The sequence below is a fragment of the Centroberyx affinis genome, unplaced genomic scaffold (assembly GCF_046629955.1).
Source record: "Centroberyx affinis isolate AG114_WGS23_722 - 3 ecotype Tasmania unplaced genomic scaffold, CSIRO-AGI_Caff_v1 ptg000100l_1, whole genome shotgun sequence".
Taxonomy (NCBI): Eukaryota; Metazoa; Chordata; class Actinopteri; order Beryciformes; family Berycidae; genus Centroberyx; species Centroberyx affinis.
Window position 1 is genome coordinate 528,187 of NW_027278802.1, and position 18,956 is coordinate 547,142.

General features: G+C 41.8%; 1 protein-coding gene across 1 annotated transcript in view; it reads left to right on the top strand.

The window, feature by feature from the left end:
* Nucleotides 1-7,644: 7,644 nt before the first annotated feature.
* Nucleotides 7,645-18,956, top strand: part of grin2ab (glutamate receptor, ionotropic, N-methyl D-aspartate 2A, b) — a 70,613-nt gene continuing 59,301 nt past the window's right edge. Inside the window, exons 1-2 of the mRNA XM_071522865.1 lie at nt 7,645-7,662; nt 8,504-8,710. Coding sequence (XP_071378966.1) covers nt 7,645-7,662; nt 8,504-8,710 — 225 coding nt within the window. The remainder of the gene's footprint in view (nt 7,663-8,503; nt 8,711-18,956) is intronic.

Here is an 18,956-nt window from a genome sequence, read left to right on the forward strand (position 1 = left end):
CTCTTTCTCGCTCTCTCTGTCTCTCTCCCTCTCTCTCTGTCTCTCTCTCCGCCTCTCGCTCTGTCTCTCTCTGTCTGTCTCTCTGTTGCTCAGCAAATGATTAGGTCTTGCCAGGAGCAGCTGGAGAGAGTCAGCGATAAAGTCAAGAAACAGCTGGAGTGGGTTCACCTCATTTAGGCATGACACTCACATTCACTTGTTCACTCATCAGTCACACTCATTCACACACACTCACACACACACACACACACACACACACACGGCTACTGTATTATAGTGTTTCATTCTATTTTGTTTTTAATTCAATTCACCCAAATCAATTCTTTGATTGCTCTGTGCATCCTGTGTGTGTGTGTGTGTGTGTGTGTGTGTGTGTGTGTGTGTGTGTGTGTGTGTGTGTGTGTGTGTGTGTGTGTGTGTGTGTGTGTGTGTGTGTGTGTGTGTGTGTGTGTGTGTGTGTGTGTGTGTGTGTGTGTGTGTGTGTGTGTGTGTGTGTGTGTGTGTGTGTGTGTGTCGGTTGAACAGGAGAGTCCAGCAGCAGATAGATGTGGCATTGATAGGATGTGGCAGTCCAGATTGAAAGCCACTGTTACACACCTGACAAGAACTCCGGCTCCATCAGCTACTATCCTGATCTCAACAAAATGGACACCAAGTCTTACTCACCCACACATACATGTGCTGCACATGCACAGACACACCCATGCATGCTCATGCACACTCCAACATGCACATATACACACATGCAAAAACAAACAAATGTGAACACATACAGAAGCTCAAACAGTTTTTTCATATATTTTTTGTTTTTTTTCTTTTTCAAACAAGAGGTAAAGTCTTCACACTGTCATTATGTCAATAATATTATAGACATGTAACAGCGTATAGTCTATAACAGCGTGTGACACTGACAGTTATAGACTATATGCTGACAGTGTGTCTATAGCAGTGCGTTTGTGGATGGAGGATAATATTGGCCAGTGGGTATCGGAGCGCGAAGTGACACGGAGGATTATAGAGCAGGTGGAAAACACGCTGATTTCCATGAGGGACAAGTGGTCCCACTGTAACCATGTGTATGTGGCCTTCACCAGACCGGACCACCGGATCGGTCAGATCGTATTTGCCAAGAAAATGCTACAGCATCACCTAACTAAGGTGGGTGCCTGTGTGTGGTGTGTACTGTAACCACCTCTCTCCCCCTCAGCAGATGGAAGGTACCCTTGCAAATCTGGAGCACCCACAGACTCTGCCAGCACAGACGGACAAACAGAGCCCAGCTTTTATCGAGGCGCTCCATCCCAAGGACCTAATCAGCTTTATCAAACCTTTACACCTTTAAAAATTGTATTAAGTGGTCATATACTGTCTGTCCTTTTATCAAGAGATCACATTTCATTTGAGAATCAATAATGCTTCAGTCTCACAGTCTTTGGTTTTTGTTATTGCCAGTAACATATTTAAGCTAAGCTGAGCTGTAGAGACTTATGGCCTGAGGAATTTTCAATTGTTGTGTGGTTTTGGCCAATTAGCTTGATTTGGATACCATTTCAAATATTTGAACACTCTGTTGCACCTTCTCCTTGCCCAAAGTGCCCAATGTAAACTCCTGAGCGCCCCAAGAATTTAAGATAAGATAACCTTGATAAGATAGCACTTTATTGATCCCCTTAGGGAAATTCAGGAAAAGGCTGTGGAGAATGCGGGCTCTGAATATACAAATGGAAATTCCCATAGCACTGTGAAATTATGAGCAGCCAAATATTGTGGCAGAGTGTGCTCTGGTGCTAAAGTGCAAATTAACCAACACAAACTAAATTTGTCCTTTCCCAGATCAACCGGATGACACTGTGTCTGTCGAGGTGCGGTGGGTTGCACTGAGGAGTCGGTGTCCTCTCTGCACCTGCATGAGCGCGATGCCCATGCCCTGCTGCAGCAGCTGGAAGACTGGAAGCTGCACTCCAGAGAGACCAGGAGCGCTGCATGGTGTTATGCAGGACAGTCCCCTCCTCATCTCACTTGGTGCTCTTAAGTATGCACACACACACACACACACACACACACACACACACACACACACACACACACACACACACACACACACACACACACACACACACTTCTATCTACCTGCAAATAAATTTACTCGGCTCAGTTGTGCAGGTGTGGATGTGAGAGAGGGGGGTTGGTCGCTAAACACATCTAATCAAGACTCCATGAAAGGTGCAGGTTTGTTTTTAAGTGAATATTTGTGATCAGCTGCCAGTGTCTTTCCATGGGGTCTTGGTTCTTCTTTCTTTGTTTACTTCATTATAACTGTGCTAATCTGAACTCTTTGTATAGATAAACACTTTGCAGGAGAGTTATATGGATTTGAATAGTCTGTTGAAATACAGTAGGCCTACATCATATTATTTAGTCCTAAACTTATTCAAAATTTTGATCATACAAATTGCCAGTCGTATCTGTACATCCTCATTTGCTGATAACATTGTGTTACCAAAAGAAAATTCAAACATTTATACTCAGTTACTAGAATACATTTACATATCTATGCATATTCAGTTCACCCTCTATTTAGTTTTATGAGATTCAGATAAAAATGGTTCACCATTTTTATTGTGAAAATTGAGGACAGAGGATTTAAATGAAGAGATGTTTCACCATCGGTTCAAAACTTCCTAAATCCTTCTTTGCAATCAATCATTGAATTATTGACTGACAAATATAAATAAGAGGAACAGCTGAAACAGACACAGCAGTGCGTCATTTCCTACTAATTGATTCCTTTGCTGTACATATGAACCTTCTGTTGTGATCGGCACAGTGACTGGAAGTAATCATGCATCGGTTGCTGAGATGAATGGTGTTCAGAGGAGCTTATAAATTTCAATAGGGTGATGATATCACTAAAATAGGCCCTTGAGAATCAGTCTAAGCCCTGCCTGAGAGCCAAGCGCTACATACTGCCCCTGTCTGGCTGCTGGCAGCGCTGCGTCTGTGGGAGAGCTCATTCCAGGTCACCCACTCTCTGTGGGCGAGAGAGCGAGAGAGGGTGGAGAGTGCAAGAGAGAGGGAGGGAGAGAAAGTAAAAAGACAGGGTAGAGAGAGAATATCTATAACTCAGTAAATGCCAGCTATCACACCGTTCTGTTCCAGATAGAGAGCTTTGAATAAATTTCTGTTTATTTTGGTGCCATTTATTGACTGCGTGATTCATTTCCTGAGTCTATATAAAGCCATATAGCTAAAGTGCAATATCTTTGCTATGGCAGTGCTTCAGCTGAGAAAAAAAAAGAAAGTGTCGAGACCATTATGTAAAAGACACAAGTTTTTCTTTTTCCTCTTTTTCCTCTGACTGGCAGTCCATTATATACTGGTCATGGCTCATTAGGCAGAGGGTACCTATACATTACCAACCAGCTTAACAGTTGCATAGAAATACCTATTCCTAGTGAAGGAGGCTTTTGTTTATAGAGGATTTCTATTGTGTTTGCCTTTCCATCAAGGTCTTGGTGAATGCTAGACTTCTCCCAGAGAGTGTCAGTATCAATGCAGACTGACCTGCCGATGTGCTATTAAGAATAAGGCAGGTTAGTTTTGCTATTGAAACTGATGTAGACTGCTAGCTGTTAGCCTGTGGATGGATGTTCAGCATTAAAGACTTGGTGCAACTGCCTGAAGTTAAAGAAAAAAGCGTAGAGCCCACAGCACTGCTAAAAAGTTATTTGATGGAAAAAATATAACCCTTAGTGGGTCTTGTTGTTTTGGAAACATTTTTTTTTTAAGTTTCAATTTTTTTTAAGCAAGATTGTCATTTCTAAGCGTTTTTCTTGAACTGGATTTCACCCAACCTAGCACCTAAAGCAGAGTGTGTTTATAAAGACTCTCATTATGTAAGTGGCATCACTGGTGAGCTAGCTCCAGCAGGCCTACATGTGTTGTGTAGGTGTGCTCAGTGGGACTAGTGTGGATCAGTTTGATCAGTCGTGTGTTTGTGAATGAGTGGCTGGCATCCTGTAGCAGTTAGCATGGCCAGTTGTTTATGAATGGGGGCTAGTGTAGCCTAGCACAGCTAGCAAGGCATAGACTTTATGTAACTGGGTTGCGCCTCTGCCATAACAAAAGTGGTGACACTGAAAAGTCAGTTACCATGGATACAAAAATTGCCCACATCATTTTTTTTGTCAGAGGCCTTGTGTAATCGTTTTCTCTTCCCTGTAATTTATTTATTTATTTATTTTTATTTATTTATTTATTTATCTATAAGTTTGTTTGTTTGCCTGCCTGCTGGTTTCATAGTGGGAGTTGCTTTAATTGGACTCTTTTTTTTCCTTTCCACTCTGATTCAGACAGATATCGGAGTGCTGGGCTTTTTACTATTAGCCAAACAACATTAGTGGAATGAGCTGTTGTCCCCGAATAATTATACACAGTAATAACAAAGCAGTTATTACATTGTTGACGCACTACACAGTGATAATGAGTCTCCCTGGTTTTACAAATCATTTATAATCACAGGCTTATTTGGTATGAGTTATTAGCTACCGTCTTGTGAAATTTAATCAGACAGCATAAAAGAAGAGGTAGAAGCAACTGGCACTCAAGTGATGAGGAGCTGGGAGCCAGATTTGAACCTGAGCTGAGCGGGGAGACGTGGCTGTGTAAGCGACTGTCCGGCGTCGTCACTGCAGCACGACATGCCTCACTAACTTCTGTTTAATGTGCTGTTGGCCTATGAATGATGCATGGTGACTTAGCCCAGCGGTTATAAATCAGTTATAATAACAGGGACGCATGTTCCGACGATCGCAACACCGCGGGCTCCTCCCCTGCTGTCTAACCAATAACTGTCTGAGACACTCAGCACGGAGTTCACTTACATCACACTGTATTGTCCAAGTCTTGTTCTGGTGTGTGTGCATGCGAGCGTGCAGGCAAACGCATACTAAATGCGTGCGCGCTTGTGTGTGTGTGTGTGTGTGTGTGTGTGAGAGAGAGAGAGAGAGAGAGAGAGAGCGAGAGAGAGAGAGAGAGAGAGAGAGTGTGTGTGTGTGTGTGTGTGTGTGTGTGTGAGAGAGAGAGAGAGATTTTCTCAAGGGTAGGTGCAAAACCTTGAAAAAGGTCACGTCCCAAAAATGACTACAGGGAGGTCTGCAGGCGCACGCACCCCTTTGGATGAGATTTTATTAAAAGAAGGCTTTTTAAACGCTTATTTATGGAGGCTTGGAAGAATGTATGATTTTATTTTCTTGGCAACAGCTTAATGTTTATATATAGCCTAGAATAAGAAGAACTTACCCAGATGGGACTAACGTGGCCACTTTTTTGGTCAGCAAAGAATCAAGTACTAAATAAGAAACCAAAATGAAAGAAGCCAAAATGGCATCCCACAGAATCCTCTGCGGTTCCCAAGGGGTGAGCTGGGCCAGGTTTGCCCCAACAAACTGTCTCTAATGGGTGAAGAACACAGAGAGGGGGGTGGGTGGCTTGGGGTAAGAGGGGTAATAAGAGAGAATATGAAAGAAAGAGTTATTATGTTTGGTACCCCAGGATTTTTTCCTCAAAAGAAAAGTAGACCATCAACCACTCATCGTGTGGTCTTTTTCCTCTCTTTTATGTCCACGTTATGCAATCGTCTGTTCCTTTATTCCAAGCCTCCGAGGCTCAGGCTCTGACGGAGGAGGATAGAGGACTTCAACAGGTGGAAGATCTTTATTGCGGGGATGGTGCGGAGCGGAGGGGAGGGGAGGCGAGGGGAGGGGAAGTGTTCCTTAATAATAAACCTTTCGGCTCGCTCATACGCAGCCCTAACCCGGCTTTATGTCTGAAAGTGTAACTCGGTTGTATCACAGTCAGACCTACAGCCCCGGCCAGCTAGCATGACCCCAGTATCTACACCATCTGTCTGCAGAGGGACTCCGACGCAACACTCAGAGGGAGATACAGCGAGAGGGAGAGAGGGAGCGGAGAGTTTTCAGCGCTCCCCGAGGACCCCTGTGCTGCAGTTTTGATCTGCTAATTATGTTTAATTGAGGCTGTAATTCACTGGCGTCGCCTCTTTTTCCTTATCTCACCCGTAGCTTTAACAAACTTGGGTGCTGATGAGGAAACGTGACACATCAACGGATAGACAATTAACGGCTCGGTGCGGTAATTTGAAGGATCAGTGTGTGGATCACCGGGGGCGGGATGTCTGGGGACCACTAGACTACTACTGCTCGGCGGATATTGAAAATTTTATCTGTGTGCAGTGATGCTCCGAAGAGCGGAGGCGCGCCAGAACAGCGACTTGTTTGACGCCGAGACAGTCGTCACACACACACACACACACACACACTCACGCGCGCACACACACGTATACACCGCACAAACACGCGCGCGGTTTTGTTTTGCAGTGTTGGGTGGCACCAGATGATGCCATAAACCCTCGACGATAGTGTGTGTGTGTGTGTGTGTGTGTGTGTCTGTGTGTGTGTGTGTGTGCGTGTGTGTGTGTGTGAGAGAGAGAGACAGAGAGAGAGAGAGAGAGAGGGAGAGAGAGACCGCGCTTGTGTTTTCATTTTTGGAGAGACCGAGAAAAGAGAGAGGGAAAAGAGACTGGGGCCGAGAGAGAGAGAGAGAGAATCCGAGAGAGACAGACAGAGACTTCTCAGCTGTAACGAGCTGCGAAGTTGGGGTCGGGTATTTTTTGGAGACATGGAGAAATTTCACAAGCGCGCGCTCTTAACTCGCCCCATATCTTTTTGATGATATTTATTAAGGGAAGATGAAGTCACTCCGGTCTCCACTCCCCAACCCCCCATCCTCCTCTCATTCAGGGCCTGTGCCCATATGTGTATGTTTAATTAACTAGGCTGATGTGTAAGTACCTTCGCCAGCGAAGCGTGGGCGGGCTGCGGGGTAAAGAGGCTCGAGAATATTTCTTATTTCTCCGCCCGGGTGCTCGGTCGGCTGCAGGAATATCACCTTTATCACGCGGCTTATAGGCTATAAATAACAGCTCGACCGTTAAACTTGTTTCGCATTGCTCACTTGTTTAGAGGTGGTTTAGAGTGTGGTGCTCGCGCTCGGAGAGTGTATGTATGAGTGTGTAAGACAAAGAGAGAAAGAGAGAGAGAAAGAGAGAGGGTGTGTGTGTGTGTGTGTGTGTGTGTGAGTGTGTAGGCTATATGTGTGTTGAGGTTATTTGTGACGGAATCCCCCCTTCAGTCTTCAAGAATCCGCGAGCGGCGCGAGGAGGAGGAGGAGGCGCGCGGACCTGTCCACGAGCCCTCACTGCGGAACGCGCGGGGCTGCCGGAGATTCCAAACCAACGGTTTTTTGGATACTAATCTAACTGATCCCCACGTTAACGGGTTTTTTCTCCACCGGTGTATGGTGTTGGTGTTGATGTTGACATCTTAACCGAGAGGAATACCTACCTACCTACCTACCTACCGCCGGCCCGGGGGAGAGGGGGGGTCTTTCCGAGGCAGACAGGTGGATTTATCTGTGTGGTGTGTGTGTTTTTTTGGGGGGGGAGGAGGAATAATTGATGGATTATTTTGACGGAGAAGAGTCGTGTGTGATTCCTACTCCTGCCGAGGGCACCCGAATGGAGTAACAGGCTGCAATGTCATCTCCACCTGGCCGCCTGGAGAGATGTGTCACGGGAATGGGGTGAGTTGTTGGCTTACAACAGCGTCTCAACTCCTCTTTTGGGGATAACGCGGAAATTTGAGCAGACATTTTCGGGGGTTCAGGCACTAAAGGGAGGGCTGGTTTGATGTCTGCTGTAGCCGCGCACTCTCCTCTCAAAGTGGAGCAGAGGCATATGGGGTGGCTGGTTATGTTCGTGTCTGTTCCTTCGTTCGTCCAAGTCCCCGACACAACCTGCTGCATGCCCTACATAGACAAGCCCCGGTACCGGGGAGAGGAGCGTGAGGGGAATATTCGGTACAGAGCCACAGGCTGTTTTTAACGCTGTCCCTCTCTCTTTTTCTCTCTCTCTATCTCTCATCCTCTCTCTCTCACCCCCCCCCCCCTCTCTCTTTCTCTCTCTCTCTCTCTCTCTCACACACACACACACACACACACACACAGAAACACTGAGAGAGAGAGAGAGCGACGGGAGAGTAGCCTACTAATTTGTCTTTCTCACCATAAATCATACCTTTGAATTGATCTTGTGTTTTCGTCTTCTATCCAATAAGCCCGTGGCTCAGCATTCTCATAATACACACATGCGCGCGCGCAAACACACGCGTAAACGCGCGTGCACTCTCGCGCGTGCAACCACACACACGCACATCGAGCAAGCTGGAATTTGATGCAATTCAAACTGTTTATATGAGTCACGAGAGACATAATGACTTGATAACATTGGTGTGATTCAAGCTCTAGATGCGCCCTTTAATGTTATTAGGTTTACAAACAACACAGCGGGCCCAAATTCAACAAGTCTTCCCGTTTTGAGGAAAATCAAAGCTATAGGTCTAATTGTTTTGTTTGTTTTTTTCAGATCAAGTTTGAACACTTTTCCTCTGGTTTGGCTGGCGCTGTGAGAAGGACCCAAAATGTCAGTGGACGGCCAGGTCACGGTGGCTGCCTGTACGGGCGCTCACACCACGGCAGTAAAACTCAAGATTCGCCGCATGGACTCACAAGAAGAAGGCGCAAAACCTCCGCGACCGCAAACCTGCAGCAGCCACGCTTTGTGACACCGAAGGTAAGCAGCGGGCCGATAATGGAGCAAAACTGAACAGTCTCAGACAGAGCGCCGACACTAAGCGGCGCTGTTGCATCACATTATTCCCGAGTGCTGATGAGAGCCCGTGTAATGAATTCATATCTCAAATTACAGTTTTCAGGCTTTGAATGCAGTCACGTTGTAGAAACACATTTTCTTCCGTTTTCCTCCTGCTTCCCGTGCCAAGTCTGACACACGGAGTGTCTTCTCCTCCTCTGAGGGACATGGAAGCAATCACACATGCACGCGCACGCACACACGCGCGCACACACACACACACACACACACACACGCTGATGTTATATGGAAGACTAGTATAGGAGCCTGACATGACTAGAACTAGATAATTCCCTTCCATCAGAATAATCATTCCTCGGCTGAAGGATAGTGGCAAAGGAGCGCACTTTATTTTTAATGATGATGATTATGTGTGTGTGTGTGTGTGTGTGTGTGTGTGTGTGTGTGTGTGGAGGGTACATTTAGCATCATTTAGGGCAAATTACCATCATGCCATACTCAGTGGGGTGTTTCACAGAATTAGGGAGAGAGAGTTAAGGTATGCTCAGCAGTAGCCTATTTTCTGGAAGAGTGGGATGACACAAAAGGAGATCAACTCTTCAGGGCATAATCGCAATAGAGTGGGGAGCAGCGAGTGCCGGCAGTTGTTCCCATCTTCATTAATATAAATATCTTGTGAAAAGCTGCAATGAATTCTGGTTGTGATGTCACAACACCTTTAAAATCTCTCAACAGTATTTGCAGTAGGCCTACTTTTCTAATTCTGTTCACCGTTTTTGTTGTTGTCACCCCCGAGAGCAGTCTTGCTCAGTTGGGCCCTACATGTTCACATCTCAGAGTCTACTATTAACGGTCTACTGAAATAAACAGGGAAACACAAAAATGGAAAATTCCAAGTGATGTGATGCATATAATATTTTGAGTCCCAATTTGGCTCCACCATGACACCGTGTGGAAATTACATATTGAGATGCTGTTCACTGAGCTGTTCACTGAACCAACCCTTTATGTCGGCAAAGCAGGTAGTTCAGCACTCATTCTCTCAAAGCAGCATTTGTCTCTGTGTTGTCAGCGTAGGTACTCAGAAATGAAATTGTATTGTTCTATTGTTCTGCAGTAAAAGCTGTTTAATCTGTCTCACATTCAAATGTGCTATCCTCAACATGTTATTGTGCTTTAAAAATATGGGTCTTTAGAGATAATTGTGATGGCAGCCAGTGGAACCAGTGATATTTATACAAACATTAGTAGTTTTGTATGTAGTGTACATGCTAAAAGCTTATATGGTTCTGCTTAGAACTCTGTAGTTTCTTGTAAAGACATATTTTTGAGGAGAGCATTCAAAGAGGCTTCTTGAAGTTGAAGGGTTCCCAAAGGTGAGTGTTCACACTGCGCTATGCCATCCTGGTTTGAGTGTTTTGGCTTTTAATAGTGCGAGAGTGTTTAGCCCAAAATCTCCATATGTCTGCAAGTGGGGAAAGGTTCAGCGAGCAATCATGAGGACAAATGACTTAAGGGAACTCATTCTTTTTCATGAAATTTACATAGAAAGATTTTACCTGCACTGAACTTTCAGGGTTTTTTTTCAGTTTTATTTTAGTGAGTATGGCGATTAATATTGTATAGCTCTTGTGATATAAACTCAAAGAGCAGCTAATCAGCGAATAGCCTTGAGTGAAAATGTGCTGTTTGATCCTTACATATAATTAGCGAGCCATAGCAAAGGTAACCACCAACATTGCTCCACTGTCGTTAAGGTAATTTCATGGTACTTGATAGGCTGTTTTATGTGGCTCAGTTAAATGCATCTCAGACACAAAACAACAGAGTAATACAAACAAAGAAACAGTCCTCATATACCTTCCAATTTTTTATTTTTTTCTCTTTCTTTTTCCTTGTACATAGACGATTTTAGGTAGAACTACACACAATCCAACCAAGAGCTTTTTAAAAGGAGTATGATATTGCCTCAACATTATAAGGGGAAAGCTAAAGAACCTGTAAAGGTGGAAGTTACCTTTCATTGTAGATTCATTTGTCTTAAAGGATGCATTGGCATATCCTGATTCTATATTTTGACAAAAGCTGTTCCTCTTTGCTAAGAGCTAAAGAATCCCTACTTTTGTTTGGAGCATTCCATCCATACAAGTTCACAAGCAGCACGCTTAAAAGTAAAGGTTTAGTAACAAAGTTCGGGTGCGGCGGTGTGGTTCTGCCTAGAACACTAACAGCCAAGCCACACGCAGCCACCAAGCCTCTGGCGTGGCCATCAGCTGTCAGCTGCTGAGTGAATGCCCTCTTTGAAGTCAATTAAACCTGCTACACTGCCTGTACTGCATCAGATGGTCTTGTCCGGGGAGCATCCAAATTTTGGCTGTATTTGATTCTCAGTGGCAGATATTATTTGCCCTTATGTCTTTGCCATCGTAGGAAAAACGTAGACATGGATGCTCTGCCCTCCCAGCGGCTGTTTTGGGTGTGTTATCGCAGGTCAAATGCCATGATGAAGATGATGACATTCTCTGTGAAACTTCCTCGTTAGGAAAAGAGGGCTCAGATGGGGGTTGAGAGCATAAGAATGACCATTTTCATATTCCTGAAGTGAAAAGGACTGAGTGACATATGATAATGTGTCATTTGACCCCCGCTGATCTTCTGTTTACTGCTGTGATTAAAAAGGACTCTGGTGTGTGACTGCTAGTGCAGCCTCAGAGACTAGTTAATCCCCCAAAACCTCATGCACTGTTCAATCACTTCATCAAAACACAGAGTTAGTGATAATAATCATAGTAAGTAGGGTTCAACCGATATGGGGTTTTGAAAGCCAATAATGCCAATAACAGTATTTTTAGATTGATGTTGTCGATAGTTGATATTTTGTGATGATCTTCAATATCTGTAAATTACCATTTCATGCCAAAAAATCACAAACATTCAATGATTCCCCTGGAATGTAAGTCTTGGCAGGGTGGAAACCTTTCTCTAACAGCATTTAGACTATGGGACACTAAAACTCTCTCCCAAACTAATGAAATTGTTTTAAATGGGTTAAGACCTTTTTAAGGCAGGGTGACCCACCCCATCTATTCAATGGTAGGGGAAACTCTGAGATACATTACTGACTTTAATTGAATGAATGAATGAATGAATGAATGAATGAATGAATGAATGAATGAATGATATTAATTCAGATCCATAGCTGAACAGATAAAAAATTGGAACTATGCAATATCGATAGTTACAATGGGCGGCTGCAGACTTATGGTCCTGCAGCTCAAGGGCTAGAGCATGGCACTCACACTGCCTGGGTTCGGGGTTTGATTCCCACTGGGGCTTAGGACTAAATGTTTGTAGCCAGCACACACTTGCAACGGTGGTTTTATGTTTCTTTCAATGTTTCCGTCTGCTCCAGATTCCAGATGAGCCTTATCCACTGGGCCCAGTTTTCAAAACTTTTCTGATAGGATTTCAGTAATCGGATTGGAATAAACCTCAAAATTGTGTTTTTCAAAACTGATAAAAGAGATTCTGATTATTCAGGTTGGGATTTGGATTTGGTAATCAAATCCTACCTTTAATCAATCTTAAGGGTTAGGGTTAAAAATTTGTATCCGTGTTTTTCAAAACTCAAAGGCAGAGATTTGGAGAATTTTGATGCCTAAAATCAGGATAGTCTTGATCCCTCTGAAAGGTGGATTCAGGACAGATTTAGAGAAACAAAGGGCATGAATAAATATATATAACCAAGAAATTGTGATATAACTGTTGAGGATGTGGGCTTGTGGCCTATACATCTTAAATAAGGATTACATTTTAATGTAAGTATTTAAAGTTTCTGCTTTATTAAATGAACAAGGATGGACCAGCTGTCAATGAGATGTCCTTGCGAACATTTAGTATTTCTAACAGGGTGTTAATGAAATCAGTTTGCAGAGAAATTGGAAGTTTTGTTTTGGATTATTGGATTTAAACTTGACTTTTCACAATAGAGGGAGGAAGTTCCAACAGAAATGTCTAGTGAAGAGGTAATATATCACCATGCAAACTACTGTAATAATAATACTGCTCATTTGCTAGTTTGCTAGCTTGAGAATGAAATGTGTTGCGAAGACGTTAGCCTGCTCTTAGCCCCATCCCCCCATCTTTCAGCAGCTGAATATGCTGGGGGAAGAATTTTTGTTCCCTAACAGAGTGGGCTGGAAAGAAAGTTTTGAAAACCAGGAATCTCAGCACCTGGCAAAGTAATTGTTGGTATTGATCAACAACCTTAACAATCCTCCTCAAATATATTATGGTCATTTTGTGCTATGGGACAGTAGTCTTTAAAGGTTACAAATCTGGATTCTGTAATCTTGATCTTGTGGTCTGTAGTTTATATCTGGAACAAAATGATCTAATATGTTTTTTGAAAGACTGATAGTCCTTCTATATTCAGTTGGCGACACAAGCATTACTTTGTGGCACCAATATTTCAGTCCTTAAACAGCGTTACACAGTGATGTGTATGTTGCTTAATCTTTCACACTAGTGTGTAATTGCGATTGGAATATGTCATTGTATTGTATTGTTTTGATGAAGGCATAGGTATGGTTAATAAGATAATAGGCAATTTTGGTTACATACAACTGATCAATTTTGGTTCACAATTATGAAAAAAAAGAAAATCTTAGCCTTCATCCATATCAAGAGCATGGCTTTGAAATTGTTCAATCAATAGTGTGGTTGTCTCTTATGATGTGCACTGGACTTGTGTGTTTAATAATGGGGTGAGATTAGCAAATTGCAACACACTTGCAGTTGGTTAAACTCACTCCACTGATAATAATCCTTTCAAACCTCTTAATACCCAAAGTACCCTCAAAGTAGATTGTCAGTAGTCAATTTAAAACCCCCCACAGATAAACAGATGTGCTCTACTTTCATGGCAGCATGCATTTTTCAAGAGAAGGCATCAGGTTTTCCAAATGGTGGATGTCTCAGTTTGGAATGAAACTCCTTTGTCCATTTGAATAGCATGCTTTTGAATGATCCTGATAAGTATGGAGCACGAGACATGGATTTGAGAGTGAGAACTGATTCAGCTTGCTAGGAAGCTTAGTCCTTGTTACCTTAAACGATGCCTTTAACACTTTGTCAGTCTCAGGGTTTTTCCTGGCTCAAAAAGAGGCTTAGGTGCTGCCTAAGCACAGCTGGTCTGGCCTTGTCATTGCGGCCAACTTAACACTCATACCCCTTTCTATTCCAATTTCATGCTTTTATAGACACCACTTTTTGGCATAGACTAACATAAAACTGTCCTAGCTGAAGCATTATTTAGCTTTTTAAATCCAATTTTATTAATTTTTCCATAACTAAAAGGACCAGAACAGGCACATAAGTTTATCAGTATTAATTCTTCACTTCATTTGTTCCCAACAGGGTCTTTATAAGTGGCTGAGATCTCTTACTTTGATTCCATGAAAGATGTATCCTTTATGTTATGGCAGGATGAGTCCAATTTGTTATTGTGATGATTTATACACTATTTAGATTGAATCAGTTTCATTATGCTATAATAAATCAGACATGTACAAAATATTTTTTTCTCAAAATGTTTAATGATTTTTTCACCCCTTTTTTCTTTTGACTTACAGTATTTGGAAAACAATAAAGGCGTAATACAACTTTAGCTGTCTAATTAGAACACAAAAAATAAACAAAATTCTTCAGCTGGGTAATTAGAACATACTATAAATGAACAAATCTTCCTCTGCTGAAATTTCTACATTTTCTGTATGTGGCTCAAAATTAGGCAATCAGCCCAAGATTTTACAATTCAGGAAATATTAAGTCTTGAGAGTCGAAGTAATGAGGAACAAATATATATTAAAATATATTTGAAAGGTTATCAAATATAAGAGTTACATCTCAGTAATATATATTCCTTTTATATATCTAAACTAGGCATGGCATTAGTGAGAAACCAATTCAAAGAACTCCAGTTACCTCTATTTTTATTCAACTGAAGTATAAGGAGGCTTAAATGAATAAGATGATAAGAAGTTTAACATGCCAACAAAAAGGGTAATAAAAAAAGAGATACTCAGCAGGGTGCTGACTGTTGAAGCATATCAGTTCTAAAAATGAAATCATCCATTCCTCTCTCAATTCTCTTGCATTTATTTAATGGTCGAAGTCTCAAACAAATGTCCTAATATTTAGAGAAGGGTATGCAACTTCATTGCCTCTTTTAACTTCCAGCAATGCCAAATATATCCATATTGGAGGTTCATGAAAATCCCATAACTGTGGACAAGAACTAAGTCCTGTGGGAGGTTTTTTTTATTTATTTAATTTTAGTACATATGTCTGTGATCCTGTCAGAATGGCCCCAAAAAAGGAGGGTCACAGCCCACTGAGAAACACAGATGCATTCTGCACTTTGCCTGCCACACAGTTTTCAGCCACAGATTCAGTATTTTCCTCAACCACTTAAAGACTGTCGCTCTCTCTTCATGTGCGACCAGGCATTTATATCTGTCTTAACATGCAACACATTACTTGGTAAAAACTGCACTGACATTTTGTATTCTGTTTGGTGCACCTTGTGGCTCTTTCACTGAATGACTTTATTAGACTGCTTAGTGTACTGTAACCTCGCCCCCGTCCCATCCCACCCCTTGGCTGCTTGAATAGGGATGCATTATATTAGAAAGAATTGTTATTATAATTCTCTGGATACAGCTACATTAAAATAATGCCTTGCACTGTGTGCTAAGTGCTAAGTGTGCCAATAACATTAACTCCACAAGGAATTTCATCACTCAGCTTCTGAACAAGCAAATGGCTTTATTAGCTCTCCCATATTAATTTTCTGATGACAATACAACTTCCACAAATCCATGTGAAATGTTATACTTCACTGGACGACCATCACTATAATTTCTGTAAGAATTACCCTTTGCCTATATCACATTAGTCTTAAACAACAATATGCTCCTAAACTTTCCCAAAACACTGGATATTTTCAATTATGGCATATCAATTGCTAAACAATATATCCCTAGGGATTGTACAAAGATGGTCTACATTAATATCATATTCAAGTGTTTTCAAACTTACTTCTGGTACTACCCTTTGTTTGATTTGATTTTAGAGCATAGTGTTTCACTATTTTCAAAGCAAAGCAGCTCTGGCCACTGGTGTTATTCCTTCTAGTTTTAAACATGCAGTAGTTCAACCACTTCTCAAGAAATCTATTCTTGACCTCTTATCTCCTGCACAGGCCCATCTCCAAACTGCCTTTTTCATCCAAGGTCTTAACCCAGTTACTATGGTTTGTGCATCAAACTGATGTTTGAGAAATTCCAGTCTGGTTTTTGAGCTCTTCATAGCACAGACAGCTCTCCTCAGAGTGACCAACGACCTTCTTTTAGCAGCAGAAGCTGGGGAATGTTCCATTTTAATTCTTTTAGACCTTAGTGCAGCCTTTGATACTGTAGACCATACTATTTTATTAGATTGCTGTAGAAACTCAGTTTGTCTTTCCAATAGAATGTTTCTGTCAAGATAGGTAACTCATCCTCATCCTCAGCAGTCATTACATGTGGGGTCCCACAGAGTTCAATTTTAGGCCCCATCTTATTTTCTATTTACATACTTCCACTTGGACATATAATCTGCAAACATAATATTCATTATATAATAACATAATTTCCGATTTTGCTGACAATACACAGCTATATCTGCCCCTAATGACTTGAACAGTAGGCTACTACTCTCAAACATTGCCTTGCAGATATTAATGTTGCATTAAGGTAGCTGTTTTTATCCCTTAATGATTTGGAAAAAGTCATTCATGCTTTTATCTCTTTTCACTTAAACTACTGTAACTGTAACCCCCAGCTAATGGCTAATAGTAGCTCTTACCATCCACTGGATTTACTCCACTGCTGTTGGATGGCTTAGAGGAGGATTGTGAAGGCACACAGTCAGGTTGGCCTCTATCTGGTCTGCCAGACCAGGCTTAAGTTTAGGCATCCCCGTCCCTGACATTGTGCTGGCTTGCTAGAATTAGCAACATGCTACAGCCTACTGACTAAGGATGGGGGAGAATCCACAGACCAGCAGCTGGCCAAAGAGGGCTCCTGTTACTTCTCTGTGGGTTGGACTTCGTATTACTTTTACTGTGGCACACTGGGTGCACGTCGTCTAATTAAAAAGAGTAATCTAAAAATAAAATATGGCCCAAGCAGAAAGTGTAAATGGTAAAGCAGTAGACAAATGAATTGTGAGCTGGAAAATGAATAGAAAAATACATTAGTAAATGGAGTAACAAAAAGTAAAATTTAAATGCCATTTTCAAAAATGTTTTACAAATCTATTTATAAATTCAGTAATTTATTCATAATTTAAAGACAGAATAATGACATGGAATTATTAATTTACTTTTTACATTGAATATTAATTACACCAGTGTTATGTGAATTTAGTTAATGACTTCATCAAATGTTTTTTAAATGTATATATTAATTAATCAATAATAATTAATCACTGAACTAATTAGGTTGGCACACTAGATCCTCCAGAGTGTCCTCCTTCACATTACAATGGATTCTGACTCTGACTTCAGTTAATCTGCATGCACCTTTCTTTATGCATCAGAAACCCTGCATTATGTCTACTAGCTCTCATCGGTTTCCTGTTGTAAAAGAAGAGATTAGCATACCTGTAAATGCCCAGAACATCTAATATGACACCTCTAAGTGCCAATACATTTTTAAATGTGCTGAGTTTAACAGATGCCCGGTGAATCCAGTGTTTCCACATGGATAGGACCTCGATCTGTCCATGATTATGTGTTTTTTCAGTCTGGTCAATTTATTTTCTTTGGTGCGGCTGCTTATTCCTATTAAGAGCTGAGTCAGGCAGCAGGATACAGTGGCCAAAAATATTCCCCAAACATCCCTGGACACCCCAAACCAGACTGCACAGCCAACATCCCTGCCATGCTGCTCCAGGTGAAATGCCCCCTGTCCGTCCTGGCGACAGGTGCTGCCTCAGCCAGACAGGGTTTCCGGAGATGATGTGGGAATATCTCAAGCCTCTGTCTCTTCCTGCCTGGCACAGTTCTTAACAGCAATGAGCAACACACCAAAACACATACAGTATATTGACGAGACGCTGACGCACAAAGATGCATGATCAAGGACAGATTCCACGTTGGAGGGTTTCCAAAAGATGGCATCAACTGTATGCATCAGCCTAAATTATTTCAGATTTTGTGAAGTATGTTTTATTATGTTTTACCCAATTAATGTCCCAACTGCATGTTGCCAATTCAAACTTCACATGCCATCATCCTGACCAAAACTGAATTAAAGGCACATGGGATGTAAAAGCAATACCTCAGCAGAAAGACATGAAAAGGGGAGAAGGACATGGACAATTTTCCTCTATACCAATAGGAAGGACAAAGACACAAATTTTTTGAATAAAGCTGTGTGCGAGCCAAGGCACATCCAAATCCTCAGTGCGCACATCAAATGGGCCAAATCTGAATAGGAACAGCTTAACTCTGCATATTTCAATTTCCGAAAGACCCATGTAACTTTACGCATGTCTGAATCAGGCCTGAAAATCGTTGGAATCATGAGGAGGATCAGTAGTTGAGCTCATCCGACATGCATCCACATACTGCACCACAGTTTAATTTCTCGTATTACAACAGTACCTAGTCTGCAGAAGAAATTTGGTAGATTAACAACCGTCTCCACTTTCATAAATAATAGATTGTGCATGAGTTTGGTGCACTTGTCATGCATGAAAATGAGTACAAATTCTGGTTTTTAACATTTTTTTGTTATAAATTTAAAGGGACATTTCTTTTCCATCATTACATCAGATTGTCTAACAAGATTTACCAACCATCATAGCCCATCGTACCAACCACCTTCTGTCTTTTTAATGTTTCAGTTCCTTTAAAAAAATCACTTCTTATTCATAGGAAGGGTCCAGTCTCAGGTTGTCATCATACTGGTTTGCCATGTTTTTGTAACTCTAGTGCTCTTACTGTTTGGGGTGATCTACACCTTGAACATACAGCTCATAATCAATACGGGTTTACGGCAAAAAACCCCACTAAAGATTCATTAATTCAACCCCCTCTTTCCAATTCTTGCAAATAATTCTCTGAATTCTTTAATTGTATCCACTTACCCTGCTGCTG